The following is an 18,835-nucleotide window of genomic DNA, read 5'->3' on the forward strand; positions in this document are numbered from 1 at the left end:
CTGCAGAATTTGATTATTATTCATCTGTGCTCTCTGGAATTCTGATTCTTTTCGCTTCATTGTGTATCTGTGGCAGCAGGCCTCTTTTGGTAAAGCTATGATTTCTTTGGAAATATCTTACAATAACGTTGAAATTATATGTTTATGAAAGGTCACACAGAGAGAGAGAGAGAGAGAGAGAGAGAGAGAGAGACTGCCAAAAGTCCAGCAGTGTTTGTGGGTAGTGTCTGCTCCTCCTGAGTTGTGTGGGATAATAAGAGGGGTGGTTTTCTCAGAGTCCACATACAGTTCGAGGTTGGGCCTTGTTGGACAAGGGGGATGGGCTGTCTTCATACAGGATAAGTAGGAAGAAAAGGAGGCGTGGTAGAGAGGGAGGGCAGAGAGGGCCAGGGGTGGCCTCCTCCCGCCCCTATAGCGCAGGGACCTCCTCTGTCAATTTATAGGTCCACACACCCACCCACACGTAAAGACACACACACACACAAACACTCATAAGATAGACACACAGACAGAAGGGGCCTGTACCAGACAAAGTCAGGATGTGACATCATCTACAGGAAGAGAAGCCAAACAACTTTTTTTCCTCTACTTTTTTAGTCTACGCTGTGTCGCTGAGTGAAGTTGGAGCCTGTTGAAGGCTGGGAGGGAGGGAGTATTCAGAGGTTCTGGAGGGGACTGATCTGCTCGGATTGTTGTCCACGGGGAGTTGAAGTCAAAGGGCTGACAGTGGAATTCTCCCTGGCCTTCCCACGAAATCTGCACAGCATTCCAAGTCGTCCGCACTGGGATACCAGCCAGGTACTGTGGGGAAGATTTTTTTCTCTTCTATCTCTCCTTTATCTCTCTCTCTCATTCTCTTTCTGTCTTTGTTGCATATTGCTGGTGCTACTGTATTTTTTCTGTATGAGCAACTTCTTTTCTCCCACATATTTGTGTAGGATCTTGAAAGAGGCGAGCTATTGTTACTCTCCAGTGTCAGGAGGAAATTCCATGGAAACTCATGAAAGTATGCATAGTAGTTCAGACTCAGCCATCCCCTCTGTACGTGATCAGACATGCAGCAGTCTGAAACTGTCGGGCAATGTGGAGAGAGCAGTGTGGTCATTAAAATGAAAGCACCTCCATCCTCGTGTATTAACTTACTTTCAGTTCTCTGTGACTGTTTCGTATTTGTCTGACGTCTACTGTTCATGCGTATGATTTACATTTACAGGACTGTGATATATATATATATATATATATATATCACAGTCCTGCAAATGTAAATATACATACATAAATATACATAAATATGTATATATATAAACCCTCGAGACTGAAGGTAAAGAAATGGAGTGTAATGTGTGGCCATCACCAAATCTGATTTTCACATGGCTCTGTTTACACATGGCTCTATCATTAGCTGGTTATTTTCAAAGTGACCACACACTCACGCTCCCCCAGTGGTGAATGTTTCCCAGAGAACAGAATATAGATGAAAAGTTATGGAATGAGGTGGGTCATTCTCCTGTATTCTACTGTATTGCAATACAACTATCTTAGTTCAGTGAAGAGCATATTGTAAGAAAACCATATGGGGAGTAACCACTGATCTACCGGTATATAGATTAGTGGAAGTAACACTTCAGGCTGTCAAGAAGATGGATGACATTCTCACAGTGTACAGTCATGAGGAGCACCCTTTGAGATATTTCTGCCTGACAGTAAAACTAGTCTCAACAAAGTTTCCACTTGGTTCCGTCCTGCATCGAGACCCATCGCTATCAGTCAGTGATGCTCTGAGTTTATAACTTCACATGACAATGCTAGGAACAGAAACTGCTTTTCAGTTTCTGTAGAGTTCAACCGAACCACACAAGCTGCAGCCAAAACAAACCCAGGAAGTGTTAAGAGCAGCTGTTTGAAATAGGACGTGTGACACAAATGCGGATGTAGTCACACATTGACACCAGAGAGTCACTTGGAATTGATGAAACAATAGCATCCGATTTAAAAATATCCTATAGCATCATACTATTTGTATGATACCTATTGTTGAAAATACACATTTGATTCTATGGTGTCTATATGACTTATTGTATAAGGCTGTTATATCCCAGAGCACTTCCCATTTAACTCTCTTATATGAATCTCCGCAACCAACAACGAAGAACTCAGGGGGGACAGGGGCGACATTTCCCCCCCAGACTCCGTCCACACTGATCTGTCTGATAACTTACAAGACAGCTAGTTCAGGCGAAGAGGGTCGTGCTAGAATGACAACACCTGTCGTAAGGCAGCTGACTCCTACACCCTTATCTGCAACATTACCCCAAATGACTTCACTTATCATTGCTTGTCCTGTATACTGATTATCATTTGATAACCCCCATTATATACAATTAATTTGTTCTAATGGACTTGTTTCCCTCTGTAACATTTGCTGTCTGAAAGAGAATGTCAAACCCATTGAGAGGTTTTGATCTTTAATCAGTCCAGGACATTGGACTGATTAAAGATTTCCCCATTATCTGCCAGATGGCTAATAGTAGCTAATGGTTGTATGTGTGAGGGAGTATGAGAGAGGTTAATACACTATCAGTCCTCTGTGTTTCTGTCTCCTCCCATCCCTACTGGGTGATGTCAAGCTGCTGCTTTTTGCAACAACGTGTTCTCTGTTCTGCCTCAGTCAATATTGTATCAGGTCTGTGTCAGAGGTATTTAATAACCCAAGGTGATATTTCTGAACTTGAGGTGCTGTCCATAGCCTGGTTCATGTGCATGGATACTTTGGTGGAAAGTCCAATGTGTTGGGTGGTTATGAGTGGCTCATATAGAGATGACTATTATCCCCTAATTCCACTACAGAGCCAAACCGAGCTTAGCCGAGCTATGCCGAGCTGAGCTGTACTGGGCTAGCCTAGTTAATCATCCTAGTTGCTGGAACAGTGCTGGAAAGGACAATGTGAAAAGAAAATATCCAAGCAAGCACAGTATGGTTTGGGTCGTGCCCCCCCCCCCCCCAATGTGGAGGCAAAATTGTCCCTCTTTGTTTGACTGTTCGCACTGCTTTTGTCAGCCTCAGCTTCAGCAGCATCAAACTGGGTCAGGTATTTGTAGAAACAACAAACTGTAAATATAAGTAAAAAGTGAATAAATGTAAATAAACTTTAAAATGTTAGACATTTTTTTAGAAACTATAAGCTCTCCTGGTTACTAGTTACTGTAGCTTAGTGTCAGGTTTTATCTCTAGCACTTGCTAAGTGAGCAAGATAACGTTAGGAAGTTCTGGTTGTGTGAAAAACTGATAGTCAGTAATGTTTTGTAGCCTACAGTAGCAGGGAAAGAGTACTTAAACATGATTGTTTAATTTAATATATCCACATTTACATCACACCATTATCTTAGAATAGATAGCACCACTCGCAAGATAGGTAGTTCAGGTGACGCAGGTCACGCTAGATTAGCAACACCTGTTGTAAGACAATGTGCAGTCACACTGGTATTCAGTACATATGGCCCTAAAACGGATTAGACTGTACCAGAGTAAGTGTCCCTCTGCAAGGCCCTCCATAGCCTTGTAATTTGCTTGTATTCTAGGTTAAGATTTGTCTGTATCCTTTTCTCAAAGGTCACTAGAAATGAGCATTAAAAAAAATAATAGGGGCCCCAAGCAAAATGTCCCCCCCCTCATGTCCAGCTGACGCCCTTGAAAGGCCCTAAAATATTTCCTAATCCTTACGCTTTCCAGAATGTCTTAGTGAAGTGCAGCATGCCCTTAATTCCCTCAATTACTTTTGACTATCTCTACTGATCTGATTTCAGTATTAAATCACATTGGTTCTATTTTCAGGAGCAGATGGCTGTTAGTCTTGTGACATTCAAGGAATTTTGGTGTTTTGAAGTATGGTCGCACGAGTAGTATCCACTCGAACTGAGAACACAATACTCAGAATGGACTCATGTACACTATGTTGATTTGTCCCTGTTTTGAGGGTCTATTCACAGTGGTTTCACAACAGGCTGTGCTTATCAATCCATTCAAGCTATTCCCTTTGTAAACAAGCTGACTAGATTGTTTATACTTAGCTTTTTTGGTTTCTATATTTGTTTTGTAATTTTGCCAGATTTTGATCTTTTGACCACTTTGCAGGCATGGGGTCATTGTGAGGGAACGAACCTCTGACCTCTTCTGGCCTCTCTGCTTGTTTTGTTTCAGGGAGACATCCTTCTATCTCCAGTCGACTCCAATGAAGACCTTGCTGTCCTCTGAATAAGAATCTCCTCAGAGACCCCGAGATCAACAACACCTGTAACTTGAACAAATTTAGGAGGCGATAACCAGCATAATCCCCTCCCAGGAAAAATACTCTCTCTCACACACACACACACGCACACGCACACGCACACGCACACGCACACACATACACACACACACACACACACACACACACACACACACACACACAAACACTGACACACACACTGACACACACTTACACACACTAACCATAAAGCCCACTCACCCCTCACTTTTCAGACCACCATTAAGACGATGGCGCTCTGTCTTGGACAAGTGTTCAGCAAAGATAAGACGTTTAGGCCTCGGAAGCGGTTTGAGCCTGGCACCCAGCGCTTTGAGCTGTACAAGAAGGCCCAGGCCTCCCTGAAGTCAGGCCTGGACCTGAGGAAGGTGGTTCAGCTGCCGGAGGGAGAGAACATCAACGACTGGATTGCCGTGCATGTGGTGGACTTCTTCAACCGCATCAACCTTATCTATGGCACGGTCAGTGAGTTCTGCACCGAGCGCACCTGCCCCATCATGTCCGGTGGTCTCCGCTACGAGTACAGGTGGCAGGACGGAGACGACTACAAGAAGCCCACCAAGCTGCCCGCCCTCAAGTACATGAACTTGCTCATGGACTGGATCGAGACGCTGATCAACAATGAGGACATCTTCCCCACCAGAGTAGGTGTGTGAGGACCGCAGACTTAACATCTCAGGGATCGACTTGATCAGTGGAGGCTCATGGAGGTGGTAATTGGAGGAATGGCTCATTGTAATGCATGGAATGGAATGAGGATTGGTATCAATGGTAGCATGTTTGATACCATTCCTCATTCAATTCCATGCATTACAATGAGCCCATCCTCCGATTTCTACTTCCACTAGCCTCCCTTAGATTTAATGGATGAGATAGATGGCTTTCTGTTGAACTTGAATCTCATGGCAGCTATTATACTGTCTGTACATTCTATGGTGGTCGAATGGAATTCTTAGCCCAGTCTCTGAAATTAAAGCTCTATTTAGTTATTTATGCACTGACTTGATAGAGTGTGAGTGGAGGACAGTAAATGCCACAGTGGTGTTGCTCCATGGGAAGACAGGGTAGATCTGTTTGACTGAGTCTTTTATGGATCGGGAGGGGTTCAAAAAGAGGTTAATTACACTATCAGGGTGGCATTTAGATGATGTTGAATGGGTGGCTGTAGGTCTATGGTTCTTCATCAAAGTAGTGTCATCAACCTCTGTTAGAGAAGAGACAATATATGCATGCATAATCTGTCAAATCTAGATGTTAAATGTATTTAAAGCTGCTGAAAGGAAAGGTGTTATTGACATTTGTATAAGGTCCTGCATGAGGTTAGAATGATCTGGATAGAAAACCAATGTGATCGTTCTACTCTCAGTTGCAATTAACTGTTAAGTAATGCAATTATGGAAAATAATGGAACACAATTATGGAACATTATTACATTCTGATTGTTACAAACCGAATCTCATTATTGCACCCAGGTATAGTGTTGAAATGAATCAGATGAAGTAGCAAAGAATCAGATGTTTTCTCAAGTGGGGGCCTGTATCTCCTACCTCTCTGATAGTTCTTGCATCTTCCTTCTCTAGGTGTGCCTTTCCCTAAGAACTTCCAGCAGGTGTGTAAGAAGATCCTGAGCCGTCTCTTCCGGGTCTTTGTGCACGTGTATATCCATCACTTTGACAGCGTCTGCAGCATGGGCGCAGAGGCCCACATCAACACCTGCTACAAACACTACTACTACTTCATCTCTGAGTTCAGTCTCATCGAGCACTCCGAACTGGAGCCCCTGGTGAGAGAGGAGGTGTGGGGTGAAGGGAGGGAGGGGACAGGGATAGAGCAGGGGGGTAAAGGGGGAAGAAGAGTGGGCATTTGTCAATCGAACAATCAATCATTCAAAGATTGGACATGGAGGAAGGTGACAGCTGTATTAAAGGTTTATTAATGACTATCTATCACAAAGTGCAGCCATCAAGATTTTCATGGACTTTGTGATAGTCCAATGAAGGAGAAGTTATGCCTTCATGTTGCAGAGGGAGTGTACAGTATGAGGCATGTAGTAGGCATGTTAATGCCGGTGTCCTGGCTAAATTCCCATTTACATTTACATTTATATTTATGGAATTTAGCAGACGCCTTTATCCAAAGCGACTTACAACAGTACATTTGTTTAAGTAAGTGAATCATCTATAATATATAATTCCCAATCCGACCTCCATTCCTTCATGGCCACCTAATCACCCCTGATTCCTAATTGGCACACCACTAACAGCTGATGTGTGGTGAACTTTCTGGCGCATAATGGCTGCCGTGGCATCACCAAAGTTGATGCTACACATTGGTGGTGATGAAGTGAGTTTTCCCCCTTACAATGTAAAGCGCTTTGGGTGTCTTTTTATTGTGTCTGTTGATTCACATCACAGGAGAATGTCTTTTTTGTGTCGACTTCTCAAACCACATAACACTGGACGAATACTGATTGAAACTCTGGGCACAAAATATATTACTAAATTACAGTTGAATATAAAATAATTATATGAGACTGCATCTCTATAATTTCCCCTTTGGCACAGTCAATGGAACTACTTATTTCCCAAGTTCGCATTATAAAATAAATTTGCAAAGACTTTGTAAAATCTGGTTTGGGTTAAATGTAACATAAGAGAAATTTCCATCTAGTCAAGCATAAGTGAGACATGTTACTTTCATGTAGCTTTCTCCAGCACAGAGACCATTATTTCTGAGCAGATGGAGAAGGGAGCTCCGAGCCGCAATAAAAGGCCTTTATTATCATCATTATGAAGCACAGACTCAGACAGTCTCCCCTGGCAGAGAAAAATAGTAATTAGACATTATGTCAACAATCTGCGGGGACAATAAACCTTGTCAATGTAACAGCATGCTAGACTCAGAATAATGTTTTGCTGCCTTTGGTGACCCAAAGTCAAATGTTTTGTTATGAAAACAGCAGTGTTTTCTAAGCATCAGATAGGTGTGTAGTTCTCTAAATTAAATCTGGGTCAGTAGTGCGTATTTAACTTTATATGTAACATTCCTGTCAGTGGTCAGTATCATGCTAATTGTCCGTGCCTTCTCTGTCTTTTATCCCCTCAGAGAGCAATGACAGAGAAGATCTGTAACTAAACCACTTGGAGATGGAGTTTATATCATTTCAACATTCCCTGAGGCCTTCAAGAGATCAACAGCTTCAACACAAAACACTCAAACCAAAGGACAGTTGATTGGATTTGAGTGGATTATTGGAGTAAAAATGTTATTTCATACATTACAATGTTTGATGACATTTCATTATTGACATTTTCAGTGAATAGTATTTGTTTGCTGTGACCAAGCAGCATTCAAGTTTTTTGTGTTGCTTTTTAATAACTATTTGAGCTGCCGTCCAAACATTTATTTGTTATTTTCTTGTGCATGTTTTTGACGTCATCAGCATTTGACTTTTTGTACTTCAGATGTTTTTAGACATATTATGATGGTCTACCGAAACCTCTCTTCTTATTACAGTGATTTTCCAGTGGCTTTGTGGCTGATATCTCCTCTGTTGTAGTCAGGAGACAGGAGCCAGGAGACATGGACTTTGTATAATATACATGTTGTTTTGTCTTTGGGTTTGTACAGGGTGGCCAAGCATGGCCTTATACTAGAAGCAATACCTGTGAATTAATGAGTTCAATTTGATTAACATAAAGAAACACGTTTGTACGATTCTCTTACATTTGTTTTCTTTTAAAATCAGGACTACTGTGTGAGACTAACCTGGATGGCATTTGTAGCTGAATTTCAATACACAATTGTCAGTTTCAAAGTATCAGGCCGTATTCGCAGTATTCATAAAGAGTTTTGTTGTATGTGCCCTTTTGAGCCTTTCTATCATGAAGAGACTGTTCTAGCTAAGATAGCCTACATCTCGACAATATGTGAGATTGGACCATGTCTTTCAGATGGTGATCTACCTATATAAGACCTGCCTCTTTTTAAAAGTTTGTGAATTACATTTTGTATGTGGTTGTATTGTGCATCAGGTTCCGTTTTTTTGTGATGAACTGTTATATTTGTATTAATAGAGTTATATGGTAGGGTATCATACTACCTTACAACTTCTTCTGGATCTATGAATGAACGTGCAAATAAAGCCTTATTATCTCATGCAACAGTTATTCTCCTTATGTGAAGCAGGGGGGGAAAGTACAGAAACCAAATTACGTGTCAGTGGTTCCTTTTTCTCGCCCAATGGCTGTGGAGAGATAAATCCGAGAGGGAGGGAGAGGGGTGTGTCTTAGCATTGCCCTCCCCGTGCGTCACTAGATTACATTCTGTTGTCCATGCATCAAAACATCGGAGGATGACAGAAGGGCTCACAGAGGATTTCGGCCTATTTGGACACAGCTTCCAGGTTAGAGAAATGTATGTCTTATAAATATGACTTCATGAGTTATAAAAACTAATTTTCTTTACGTTACATAGATAATTACGCTGATATGACCAGTAGTTTGAGGTGCTAACTTTACATTAGCTAGCACTCAAGGGAGGAACAGATTTGTTAAGCGCAACATAGAATAGCTAGCTAATGCCTTTAATCAACTGGCTATGCCAGCTAGCTATGCCTTTTCATAACGTCACTGTTGTATTTTAGCTACAGCTAGAAACTGACTCGCCATGTAGTTTTGTTCAGTAGCTAGCTAGTAGGACTGGGTTTTGCTGACTGCATGAACTGAAAGAGCATTCTGGAATCACTCATCAGTAACCTGCTATTAGCTTAAACTAAACCAGTAGCTAGCCAGTCACTAACCACTCTTTTGATTAAAGGAGGTCAAACCTGATTTGTGGAATTTTACCACTCAGTGTCTCTTTGTACGGACATGTCACATTCTGTATTTAGAATTCTGCCCCGCCCTCACCTACTGTATTAGGTAACTACAATGTTTAATAATTTTCTAGTTGGCAGATATGGTGAGGCACAGCCAGATCGCAGAGCTGCAAGCCTTCCAGCATTCTCTCCAGGTAAACCAATACTGCTTTTGGACATAGCTAAAACTTGTCTAAACTTGTGGTTTTGCGTGTCACAACTGTAACTTCCTTCCACAGCTTCCCCTTCTTCCTCAGAAAGATAATGATAGTAATTCTAGTGTAGTGCTAGTACTGAAGCTTATCTTGAATGAAAGGTGAGAATGTTGCGTCACTTTCCATGAGTAGTACACTATCACTGGCCATGAAAATGTGTTTGGGAATATCCAGGGTCAGTGTTTCCCGGATTGTGTTGGCAGCTTGCCACTGGACAAGATAAGCTCTTTTTAAACCTTGGTTGGTTGGAGGCTTAGTTGTAGTAATCATGATACTGTATTGCTTTTTTAAAATTTAGAGTATCAAAAGAAATTTAGAGTAGGCCATATCTGTAGATTAGTTCATGGCTGTGTGTTATGTTTTGGGTGTTACTGACTTGAAGGTTTGGTTCACACCGAACAAAAGTGACACAATATGTGTCTTCTCGTTCTTTCTCTCCCTCCCCACCACCTGATCTCTCATGGCTGCACTCGCACTTTCCCGCTCGCTCTCTCCCTCCCCCTCCCGCTCTCACTCTCTCTTCCTCTCTCAGTTACAGAGTAACTCTCTGGCCACAGGCCCTGTAGCGGAGAGCTGTGGCGAAAGTCAGCAGAACGGGGCGACCACAGAGGAGAGACAGTGCCTCTCACAAGGCTCTGCAGGTATTGCAACTCTGACTGGCCAACACAGCTCTGGACTAAGTCACAGCTATGGGGTTTAACACACACTACAAGGCTGACCCGAACCAAAACGTGCTGGCTCTGATATTTTCCTTTCACATTGTCCTTTCCAGCACTGTTTCAGCAACTATGCTGGACGCGTAACCAAGCATGCCTGGTAAAGGTCAGCCTGGCTTTGCTCGGTTCAGCACTTGTAGTGTGAATTAGGGTTTTGTGTCATCAACTCAATTGGCTACATAGTTGGTTCTAAGTTTCATGTACATAATAGATTAAAGTATACATCTAATGTTCATTTGTTTAAATGCAGAAATGGAGGCCAGCCAGCCTCTGAGCATCCCAGACGCAGGCAAGCGAAAGAAGAAGAAGAGGAGGACAAGAGAAACAGACAGCTTTACAGGAAACTTTAATGGTATACACATCAGGCATATGCATTTTGGACATACCATATCAAAACACCCATCATCCTCTCTTCTACAGTATGTTTTTGTAAATGCGCCCAGTCCAGGGGAGGCCGGTGGAGGTCGAAATCGGAGGACAAGCTCATTGTACTGCAATGAGCCCGTCCTCTGTTTTCTGCCTCCATCTGCCACCCACATACAGTAGATGCCAGCCACAGACTTCTGTGCTCTCTGCTTTCCTCTAGACCAGTACAAACTGACTGATGAAATGCTGGGTCAGGGTGCATACGCCAAAGTCCAAGGATGCATAAGTCTACAGAACGGGAACGAATTTGCTGTGAAGGTGTGTCGAAAGCAGGGACAATGATTAATTGCACCATCATTAAACCATTGGACTAGATCCCACCTTGACCTCCAAAGCTTTCCCATAACAGCGTTGTGCCATCTAGCCTGTTTCTTCACTCACTGATACCAGTGTCCGTTTGTTTTGGCTCAGATCATAGAGAAGAATGCAGGACACAGTCGCAGCCGAGTATTTCGAGAGGTGGAGACCCTTTACCAGTGCCAGGGGAACAGGTGGGCACTCTTAAATTCCACAACCCTCAAGTTTGAATGTTTCAAATATTGAATGACGGCCCCTAATGTGTGTCAAATCTTATGTTTTCAGGAACATTTTAGAATTGATACAGTTTTTTGAAGATGAGTCCTGCTTCTACTTGGTGTTTGAGAAGTTGCGTGGAGGTAAAAGGATCAGACCTGTTATTTTCTGTTATTATGCCATCTCAATGTCATCCCCCTTTTGGGAGGGAACAGATCACAACATCACAACCCCACTATCCCTCAGGTACCTTCTACTTAAAAACTAGTCTAGATGTTTCTCTGAAAGCTCTTCCCTCTCTCCTCCGCTGTGCTCAGGCTCCATCCTGACTCACATCCAGAACCGGAAGCACTTTGACGAGCTGGGGGCCAGCCGGGTGGTCAGGGACATTGCCAAAGCACTCGACTTCCTTCACACCAAAGGTAGGTTCCTTCCTGCCAGGTGAGTCCATGGTGCCCCTACCATTGCCTGTCTAGAATGACTGAGAGATTCTGTTTCCTTATGCACGTATGCTTCTCCACAGGCATTGCCCACAGAGACCTAAAACCCGAGAATATCCTGTGTGAATACACTGACCAGGTAAAGTATTATGTCATTGTGCTATTCAACCCAAAACATACAATGAGCTCAAAATCTAAGTTTATTTAGATCATGCAGAACATTGTCGGTATGGTGAAAACCTGTTGATGGAAAAAGAGAGTCCGCACTCATTTTTGTTGCAATAACTTTTTCATTTATTATTATTATTATTATTATAACAAAAGTGAGTGTGGACCATCTCTTTTTTTCTATTGACGTTATCAGGTCTAACCACCACCAACTTTATTCTGGTCAGTGCGCAAGATTTGATTGAATAGCTGTTGGTGACCTCTCTCTCCTTCTACAGGTGTCCCCAGTGAAGATCTGTGACTTTGACTTGGGAAGTGGTGTGAAGCTCAGCAGTGCATGTACTCCTATAACCACCCCAGAGCTCACCACACCGGTAATCTCACAACCAAACAAACCCAGATATCTTATTTATTTAACCTTTATTAATTCGTCCAGGTTAGTCTCATTGAGATAAAAATCTATTTTTCAACAGAGATCTAGTCCAAGACTGCAGCAGCATATTCACCACACTGGGATAATTGGTTTGGAGTGTTGAAATAGCCATGGTTTGTGCCTTCTTCCTCAGTGTGGCTCGGCAGAGTACATGGCTCCTGAGGTGGTGGAGGTGTTCACTGATGAGGCTTCCTTCTACGACAAGCGCTGTGACCTGTGGAGCATGGGCGTCATCCTCTACATTCTGCTGAGCGGCAGCCCCCCGTTCACTGGCCACTGCGGGAGCGACTGTGGCTGGGACAGGGGAGAGACCTGCCGCACCTGCCAGGTACATATGCAATCCTACCCACTCCAAGGATGTAGTTCCAACTACCCACCACCAGGTCTCCTCATTCCCTGTTTCACCTGATGTTTCCATCACCCTTTGGCGAAGCTAATTTCATACAGGTATAGGCCTTGCCCCTGACCTATTCCCCCTCTGTTTGAGACCCAGGATGTTGCTTCAGGGGGCCGAAACATGAATATGAGAATCACCTATGCATTGTGTATGATGGTCCCTTCTGTTGTGTCCAAACCCACAGAGCCACCTGTTTGAAAGCATCCAGGAAGGGAAGTATGAGTTCCCAGAGCGGGACTGGGCTCATATCTCCGATGAGGCCAAAGACCTCATATCCAGGCTGCTGGTTCGGGATGCCACCCTGCGCCTCAGTGCAGCCCAGGTCCTGAAACACCCTTGGGTGCAGGGGGTGAGTGTCTTGACCAAGGAAAACACAAATGGCCTGTTAAAAAACTTACTGTTGAGACAGTCATTGTGGGATAGTTAATAGCTTTTGTTGGCATGGATGTACTGTACATTTCATGGTATGTGTTATTTACTAAGTGTGGTGTTTACATTTATCTAGAACGCTCCAGAGAGAGGTCTTCCAACCCCACATGTTCTGCAAAGGTAAGCCAGACAGCTTGAATTGGACAGTTGATGTGTACTGTACAGTTGTGTTCAAAATAATAGCAGTCCAACATCACTAACCAGATCAATCACTGTTTTTGGTAGAAATTATAAGGAATAATATTCCTTTTTCTTCACTTTCTGTAAAGTAATAACAAATTTGATACATTTTTCTTTATGTTTTGATTTGGAATAGAATGTGCAGTGTTCCCAATGCATTTGCGTGTATGGAAATAAAAGCTATTATAAGGATTTTGAGCTTTACTCACTTTTTTAATCACACTGCTATTATTTTGAACACAACTGTACATGTGAACCGGCCACAAGCTGATAACAGAGCCTTAATTGTAGGATATCTAGATAATTCAGAATGTTGTCAGAAATGTGATCAGTTTCACTGATTGTCTGCCGTTTCTCCTTGTAGGAACAGCAGCACCAAAGACCTGACTCAGTTTGCGGCCGACGCCATAGCCTTCAACCGCCAGCTTTCTCAGCACGACGAGGAGCAGGAGGACGTCAGCACCATCGTCTGCTCCATGAGGCTATCTCCCCCCTCTAACTCCAGACTGGCGCGCCGACGGGCACAGTCCAACGCCCTGCGCGCCACAGACTTTATGCCCGCTGCTGAGGACCTCACCACCTGACCAGCCCCTGCCTTAACCCCAGAGTAACCCCGGCAGTGCTGCTCTACTATTGAGTCTGAGTATTGTCCTCTCCTCCCTCTACCTTCTCCATCCCTCTGCATCTCCATAGGGTGATTTCTATAACAGCCTATAGGACAAATGTACAGTCAGCCCCAGAGCTGCTGCTATGCTCTGTGTGCTCACACGCCAAACCCCAGCCACCTTCATCTCCTCTCCTTGATTCCCTCGTCCTGTGCCCACACCCCACCCCATCCACCACCCACCTCCATAACCTCTCCTTCATCCCTCCCTCCCTCCCTCCCTTCTTCCTGTGCTAGTCTCTCTCCTCTGTGTCTCTCTATGTGGTGTTTACCTACCAGGGGACCTCACAGGATGGAGATACATGGAGTATCTAAGATGGCTGATAGCTGCCATTGTCAGCAGAACTCCTGTGTAGCCTCACAGGCTGCAGTCCTATTGTTAAAGCTCTTGTCATGGCCAGTAGTCTTATCACAGAAAAACAGAGACACTGGAGCACAAAGGGAACATATTATCCTCTACTACCACATGTACTGTATGTCCTAGCTTACGATCATTTGCTGAGCCTTCTTTCAGTGAATAGTTTGGGTTTAGGTTGTTTTCTGAACTTATTATATACTGTAGACTGTATACAGTGAATACAGACCTCAATTCCACTGAAAGATGGATAACTATTAGCTAACCTCTTTCTTTGGTATATACTAGTAGCTATACTGTACTGAATTGCACAGTTACTTCAGTTGAGTTAATGATTATTTTGCATATCAACATGGGGCATTTACAAAGTCGTACACTATGTAGCTATGCTATTCGTTGTGAAATTAATTTTCACTTCGATTTTTAAAAAAACTAATTTCTGTTGGTCAAACTCACTGTGAAAATGTTTCTGTACTGAAACGACATGGTTGATCGATTTACCAAATGTTGTTTAAGAACAGAACGTTGTTTTTCAGATATGTGAGTGTGCAAGTGGTCTATTTTTGAGTTACAAATGAGTCGATGTCTAGTATTTTAACTGAGTGTTTTATACCTTTTCTTACGAAAAGTACGCTTTCATGAGGAAGGTGAATGATATAATGACAGAGTGCAGTGTGACGAGAAGTTAAGCATTTGGTTGAATTTTTTTAATTGTCTAGAAATCCTTCTTTTTCAAACAGCAGCTATCTGGAACACTTGCGTTCTTTGAAAAGGTCATTAATTGTATGCACTTTGAAATGATACAGTAAAAGTATTTTATATCATTATAACATGTTCAAGAAAGGTGAATTCACCATTATTTAATATCTATTTTCAAATAATTAGAAGTTGCAGAAGTTCTGAAACTGCAAGCATTACCTCAGAATCCCAATTTGCACCACGTCTTTGCACATTTTGTCCAAATGATACCAGGACCTCTGAAATTACTTCCATTAAATGTTTTTGGTTGGAATTTTTCAGTCATGCAATAACTTGTTGCTTCCTTAATGGTGTATGAGTGTCTTATTGTTTTGCAAATCTATTGACAGTATGTTGTCAGAATCAGTTGGCGTGAAAAGAAAATGTGAGATAATGTATTTTTTTAGATTGTATGTTATAATGTGTTGTTTTTAAATGTATGTAATGTGACTGAAACGTTTTTGTGTATAGTTTATATTCCAGATGCGGTGGTAGGAGAATAGAGCAATATCTTGCTCTGGGGGAAAAGGAATTAGTTTTTTACATCAGTATTTTTATGGATTATTTTGTTAATTGTTGTTGGTTCTGTAAATGGTTCTGTACTCTACTATATGTGCCAAAGGAAACAGACTGTGAAAGCTAGCCTAGAATGGGATTGCTTACACATCTCTAAAACATTAAAAATCCACCTAGTTACTGTCCTGAGAATGCTCTAATTTGGAGTTTTCTATTATGCTTTGTAAGATTGTTTTGTTTTGTTTTCCACATAGAATAGATTTATTTGTTTTACCCCCTGAAGAGCTTGTCTTTTTATTAACACTTATTTCCCCTCTCCCTTTTAACTTCATGTATTACCCACTAAAGTAAGGCATGTACCTGGATTTCACCCGGTTGCTATGGATACTCCATCCCTATAGCAACTAAGGGCCTTCATAGTCAGCCACGAATCAACGGAGGATTGCTGTCAAAGAGAGTGCACACATTAGGAATCAGTGGTGATGTTAAAGCCCTCTCACTCCCATTATGCATCATGAAAGTGCTTGTTTGTTTTCCCTTAACTGAAATGAGAGTAAATGAGATACAGTACTTGGAAACTACAAAATGCTTTGAGATCCATGTCGATGTTGTTAAAGCTCAGGTGAGTTCCCATGCATACTGTATGCCCTAACAATGTTGAGTTTATTCATGAATAGCCCCTGTGGTATGCTATATTCCCCAATAAAACAATTTATTTGAGATGAAAAAAAATGGAATAGTTTGTTATACTTCTTCTCCTCCACTTCCTTGGCTGATCTCACAGAGCTGAAGTAACAGAAGTTGAACAGATTTACTTCAGTTTATAGTTTCACTTCAAGGTCGGATATGAGTGGTCTGAGAAAGAAAGCAGTCTAGAGGGTTGAGGAACTGACTGAGTGAAACTATTCTGGGCCATTTCATTCACCATTTGCTTGTAGAGGGAGAATGGTAAGAAAGTTGTGAATGGAGCATGGATATTGCGTGATTCACCTGCCCACACAGGGATGAGATAGTGGGGGTCAAGGGGAAGGGAGCTGTGAAAAATACAGGCACAGACAATCTGGTGTCCTTTTGAGGGCTCTATAGAGAGGACAGGAGAGGAAGGTACATCACGATATGCTTTGTTCATCCCCCACTGTGTGGGTTGATGGATCTATCTGCTCATCTGGGTCAAGTTGACTTCCAAAGTATCATGGTTTGATTGTATCCTAATACAATACCTAATACATTTGCTAAATTTGATCCAAGAACCAGATATGAACAGTATGCTTTAGTACATTTTCAAATCCTTAGTCCCCATAGGCTATATGAACTAAAGTAAGACAGTCGTTTCCATTTATGAAAAGACGACAGCTTGGATTAATATTTAGATCTTTATTGTTTTGAGCATTATATGTGCAATATATATATATAATATGAAACTGTAAAGATAAACTCTTACTTGCAAAAATCAAAGCGTTTAATACTCACTGACGTTTCGGGACGAGACCTTCAGTGTAAAATTAATTAATTAAATATAATGTTATATTATCTTTTGTTTACAATCCCTAATCATTATCCAATCCGCGCCCCTGGTGGTAGGGTACGGGTATGACTATGAAATTAATGCGCGCTCTTCGTCTCCTCTTTCGTATTTCACTTGCTTGGGTGAGTGAGCGCACAAGAGGGTCGCATAAAGTCCATTGCTCGATCAAAACGAGAGAAAAACGATGGAACAGCGGTACATCAGTCAAGATTACTATGGAAATTATGTAAGTAAATCCGCAAGTATTCTCTAAAGAATCGGTTGCGCTGTGTTTTCAGAGAGAATTGATATTTACGTTTTCTATTCAGAAGAATTGTTTATGATAATGTTAGGACGTGTTGTTATACATATAGCTTAATCTTTTATTCACAATCTAAATTATTAAAAGTTTATTGCGGAAAAGAAAATTACTGTTAGACTAATTGCAAATAATTGCTTGCTATATTAAGTAAAAATTTACCACTTAATTAATTGTTCTATTAGACCTTGGTGGAACGTATAGTGTAGGTTTTGACCAGTTCCATCTTTTGAAAGTGTTGTCTGGTTCTTCCTGCATCCCTGCTAGAATGGGTTATTAATCATATGTTTGAGGATTTATTTGACTATGCAGATGAAGTAAGGGTTAAGTTGTAATTTTTCTTACTGTATAAACTTTTAATTTAATATTTAACATATGCTATATCAATAAGGAATATTCTCAGAATACACAGATGAAATTCTGAAAGTCTTTGTATCATTTGTTGATCATATGTATATGAATGTATGATGCACCAACTATTCTATCACAATGACAGCTGTGACTATGGATACACATGCCCACGTTTCCTCAGCAGTGAGCTTCACAGCTTCACCAACAACAGTCTCATAAAACAGTATCCTCTGTCCCTCTCTCTCCGGAGCTTTGCCACAATACTGAGCAAATTACCATTCCTGACTTGTCCTGTCCAGCTGCTCTGTTGCCCTGACGTGTAGAGCTAAGTTAGACAGTTCAAGCCCACCAGTTTCGAGAGATGGTCCTCACTGACAAGAGCTCTGAGACCTCAGTGTCTAAGAAGGCGCCCAGGAAACGGGCCCTGCGACCCCAAAGCCTACCCTCACCAGCTCTGTGCTGTGCCTGTGGCCTGTGCATCATGCTGGCGGGCATCAACATCACCCTGGTGGGCGCTTTCGCTTTCGGCACCTTCATCCCCACCAGCAACCCACCCATTGTCATCGGACCCCTGCTCTTACTGCTGGCCCTGTCATTCTTCGCTGCCTGCTGCGTGTGTAGCAGGCGGCCCCCGGCCCACGCCCCTCGCAAAGCCAACGGGGGTGAGAGCTGGGGGCTGATGCGGATGGGGGGAGCCACATTCGAGATGGAGACAAGTGAGCACACCCTGCAGGACACCACCGCCGTGCAGCTCAGCCCCACTAACTCCCCCAGCTCCTCCCACAAGTCCAGCCCCATCCATGGAGATGTCCCTGCTTTGCACGCCTGTGAGGATGGCCCCACCCCCGGTGTCCAACAAGTCCCCACCTCAGAGACCTATGATATGGATCCCACTCCCACTCCAGATGACCCAGCCATGGCCTCTGATAGGCCTAATGAAGATAACCAGACCAGACAGATCAAGCCTTCACACAATCCATCCCCAACGTAGCATGGTCGTTGTGCCTACTGACCATTGGAACATGCTGGCATTATACCGAACACACTGTGACCGCTGGAGACGCTGGTCTAAGGGTGCCCATTTGGGTCAATGGCAGGAAAGAAGAGGTTGTTATGAGTACCGTAGCTGTTGGCTTGGACTGTGATCTCAAACTGAATTGTAAAAAGTGATGGTATGAATATAGGACAAAACAACAAGTCAATAGTAATATGTGTTAAATGTTTGCACCCCACTTTCCACATTGGAAATAGTGTGATAAGAACAGTAATCAATGTTGGTTTCTGTCTCTCACTCTACACATAATGATGT

At 42.5% G+C, this 18,835-nt stretch overlaps 3 protein-coding genes across 3 annotated transcripts; all 3 read left to right on the top strand.

Moving 5' to 3' along the window:
* The first annotated feature begins 514 nt into the window (after positions 1-514).
* On the top strand, positions 515-8,456 carry mob3c (MOB kinase activator 3C). Its single transcript, XM_083671327.1, has 4 exons — positions 515-798; positions 4,199-4,952; positions 5,885-6,087; positions 7,410-8,456. Exons 2-4 carry the CDS (start codon positions 4,535-4,537, stop codon positions 7,437-7,439), a joined length of 651 nt encoding a protein of 216 aa, XP_083527453.1. The 5' UTR covers positions 515-798; positions 4,199-4,534; the 3' UTR covers positions 7,440-8,456.
* Positions 8,457-8,650: 194 nt separating this feature from the next.
* mknk1 (MAPK interacting serine/threonine kinase 1) lies at positions 8,651-16,074 on the top strand. Its single transcript, XM_083671306.1, has 14 exons — positions 8,651-8,709; positions 9,255-9,317; positions 9,910-10,018; positions 10,344-10,445; positions 10,680-10,777; positions 10,931-11,010; positions 11,102-11,175; positions 11,350-11,454; positions 11,556-11,611; positions 11,919-12,014; positions 12,207-12,401; positions 12,655-12,819; positions 12,976-13,019; positions 13,444-16,074. The coding sequence occupies exons 1-14, from the start codon at positions 8,659-8,661 to the stop codon at positions 13,661-13,663; spliced, it is 1,458 nt and encodes a 485-aa protein (XP_083527432.1). The 5' UTR covers positions 8,651-8,658; the 3' UTR covers positions 13,664-16,074.
* A 1,813-nt stretch (positions 16,075-17,887) lies between these two features.
* Positions 17,888-18,517, top strand: LOC310806283 (transmembrane protein 275-like; the record flags this gene model as incomplete). Its single annotated transcript, XM_083672335.1, has 1 exon — positions 17,888-18,517. One exon carries the CDS (start codon positions 17,888-17,890, stop codon positions 18,515-18,517), a length of 630 nt encoding a protein of 209 aa, XP_083528461.1.
* Between the last annotated feature and the right edge of the window lie 318 nt (positions 18,518-18,835).

This window comes from Argentina silus (assembly GCF_951799395.1).
Source record: "Argentina silus genome assembly, chromosome: 6".
NCBI classification, from domain to species: domain Eukaryota; kingdom Metazoa; phylum Chordata; class Actinopteri; order Argentiniformes; family Argentinidae; genus Argentina; species Argentina silus.

Bases quoted from the DNA above. Each gene is read 5' to 3' on its own strand.
- mknk1 (XM_083671306.1), top strand. From the start codon at position 8,659: ATGACAGAAGGGCTCACAGAGGATTTCGGCCTATTTGGACACAGCTTC. The intron at 12,015-12,206 runs GTAATCTCACAA...CTTCTTCCTCAG, and splicing joins CCCCAGAGCTCACCACACCG to TGTGGCTCGGCAGAGTACAT. The intron at 12,402-12,654 runs GTACATATGCAA...CCAAACCCACAG, and splicing joins AGACCTGCCGCACCTGCCAG to AGCCACCTGTTTGAAAGCAT.
- mob3c (XM_083671327.1), top strand. From the start codon at position 4,535: ATGGCGCTCTGTCTTGGACAAGTGTTCAGCAAAGATAAGACGTTTAGG. The intron at 4,953-5,884 runs GTGTGTGAGGAC...TTCCTTCTCTAG, and splicing joins CATCTTCCCCACCAGAGTAG to GTGTGCCTTTCCCTAAGAAC. The intron at 6,088-7,409 runs GTGAGAGAGGAG...TTATCCCCTCAG, and splicing joins ACTCCGAACTGGAGCCCCTG to AGAGCAATGACAGAGAAGAT.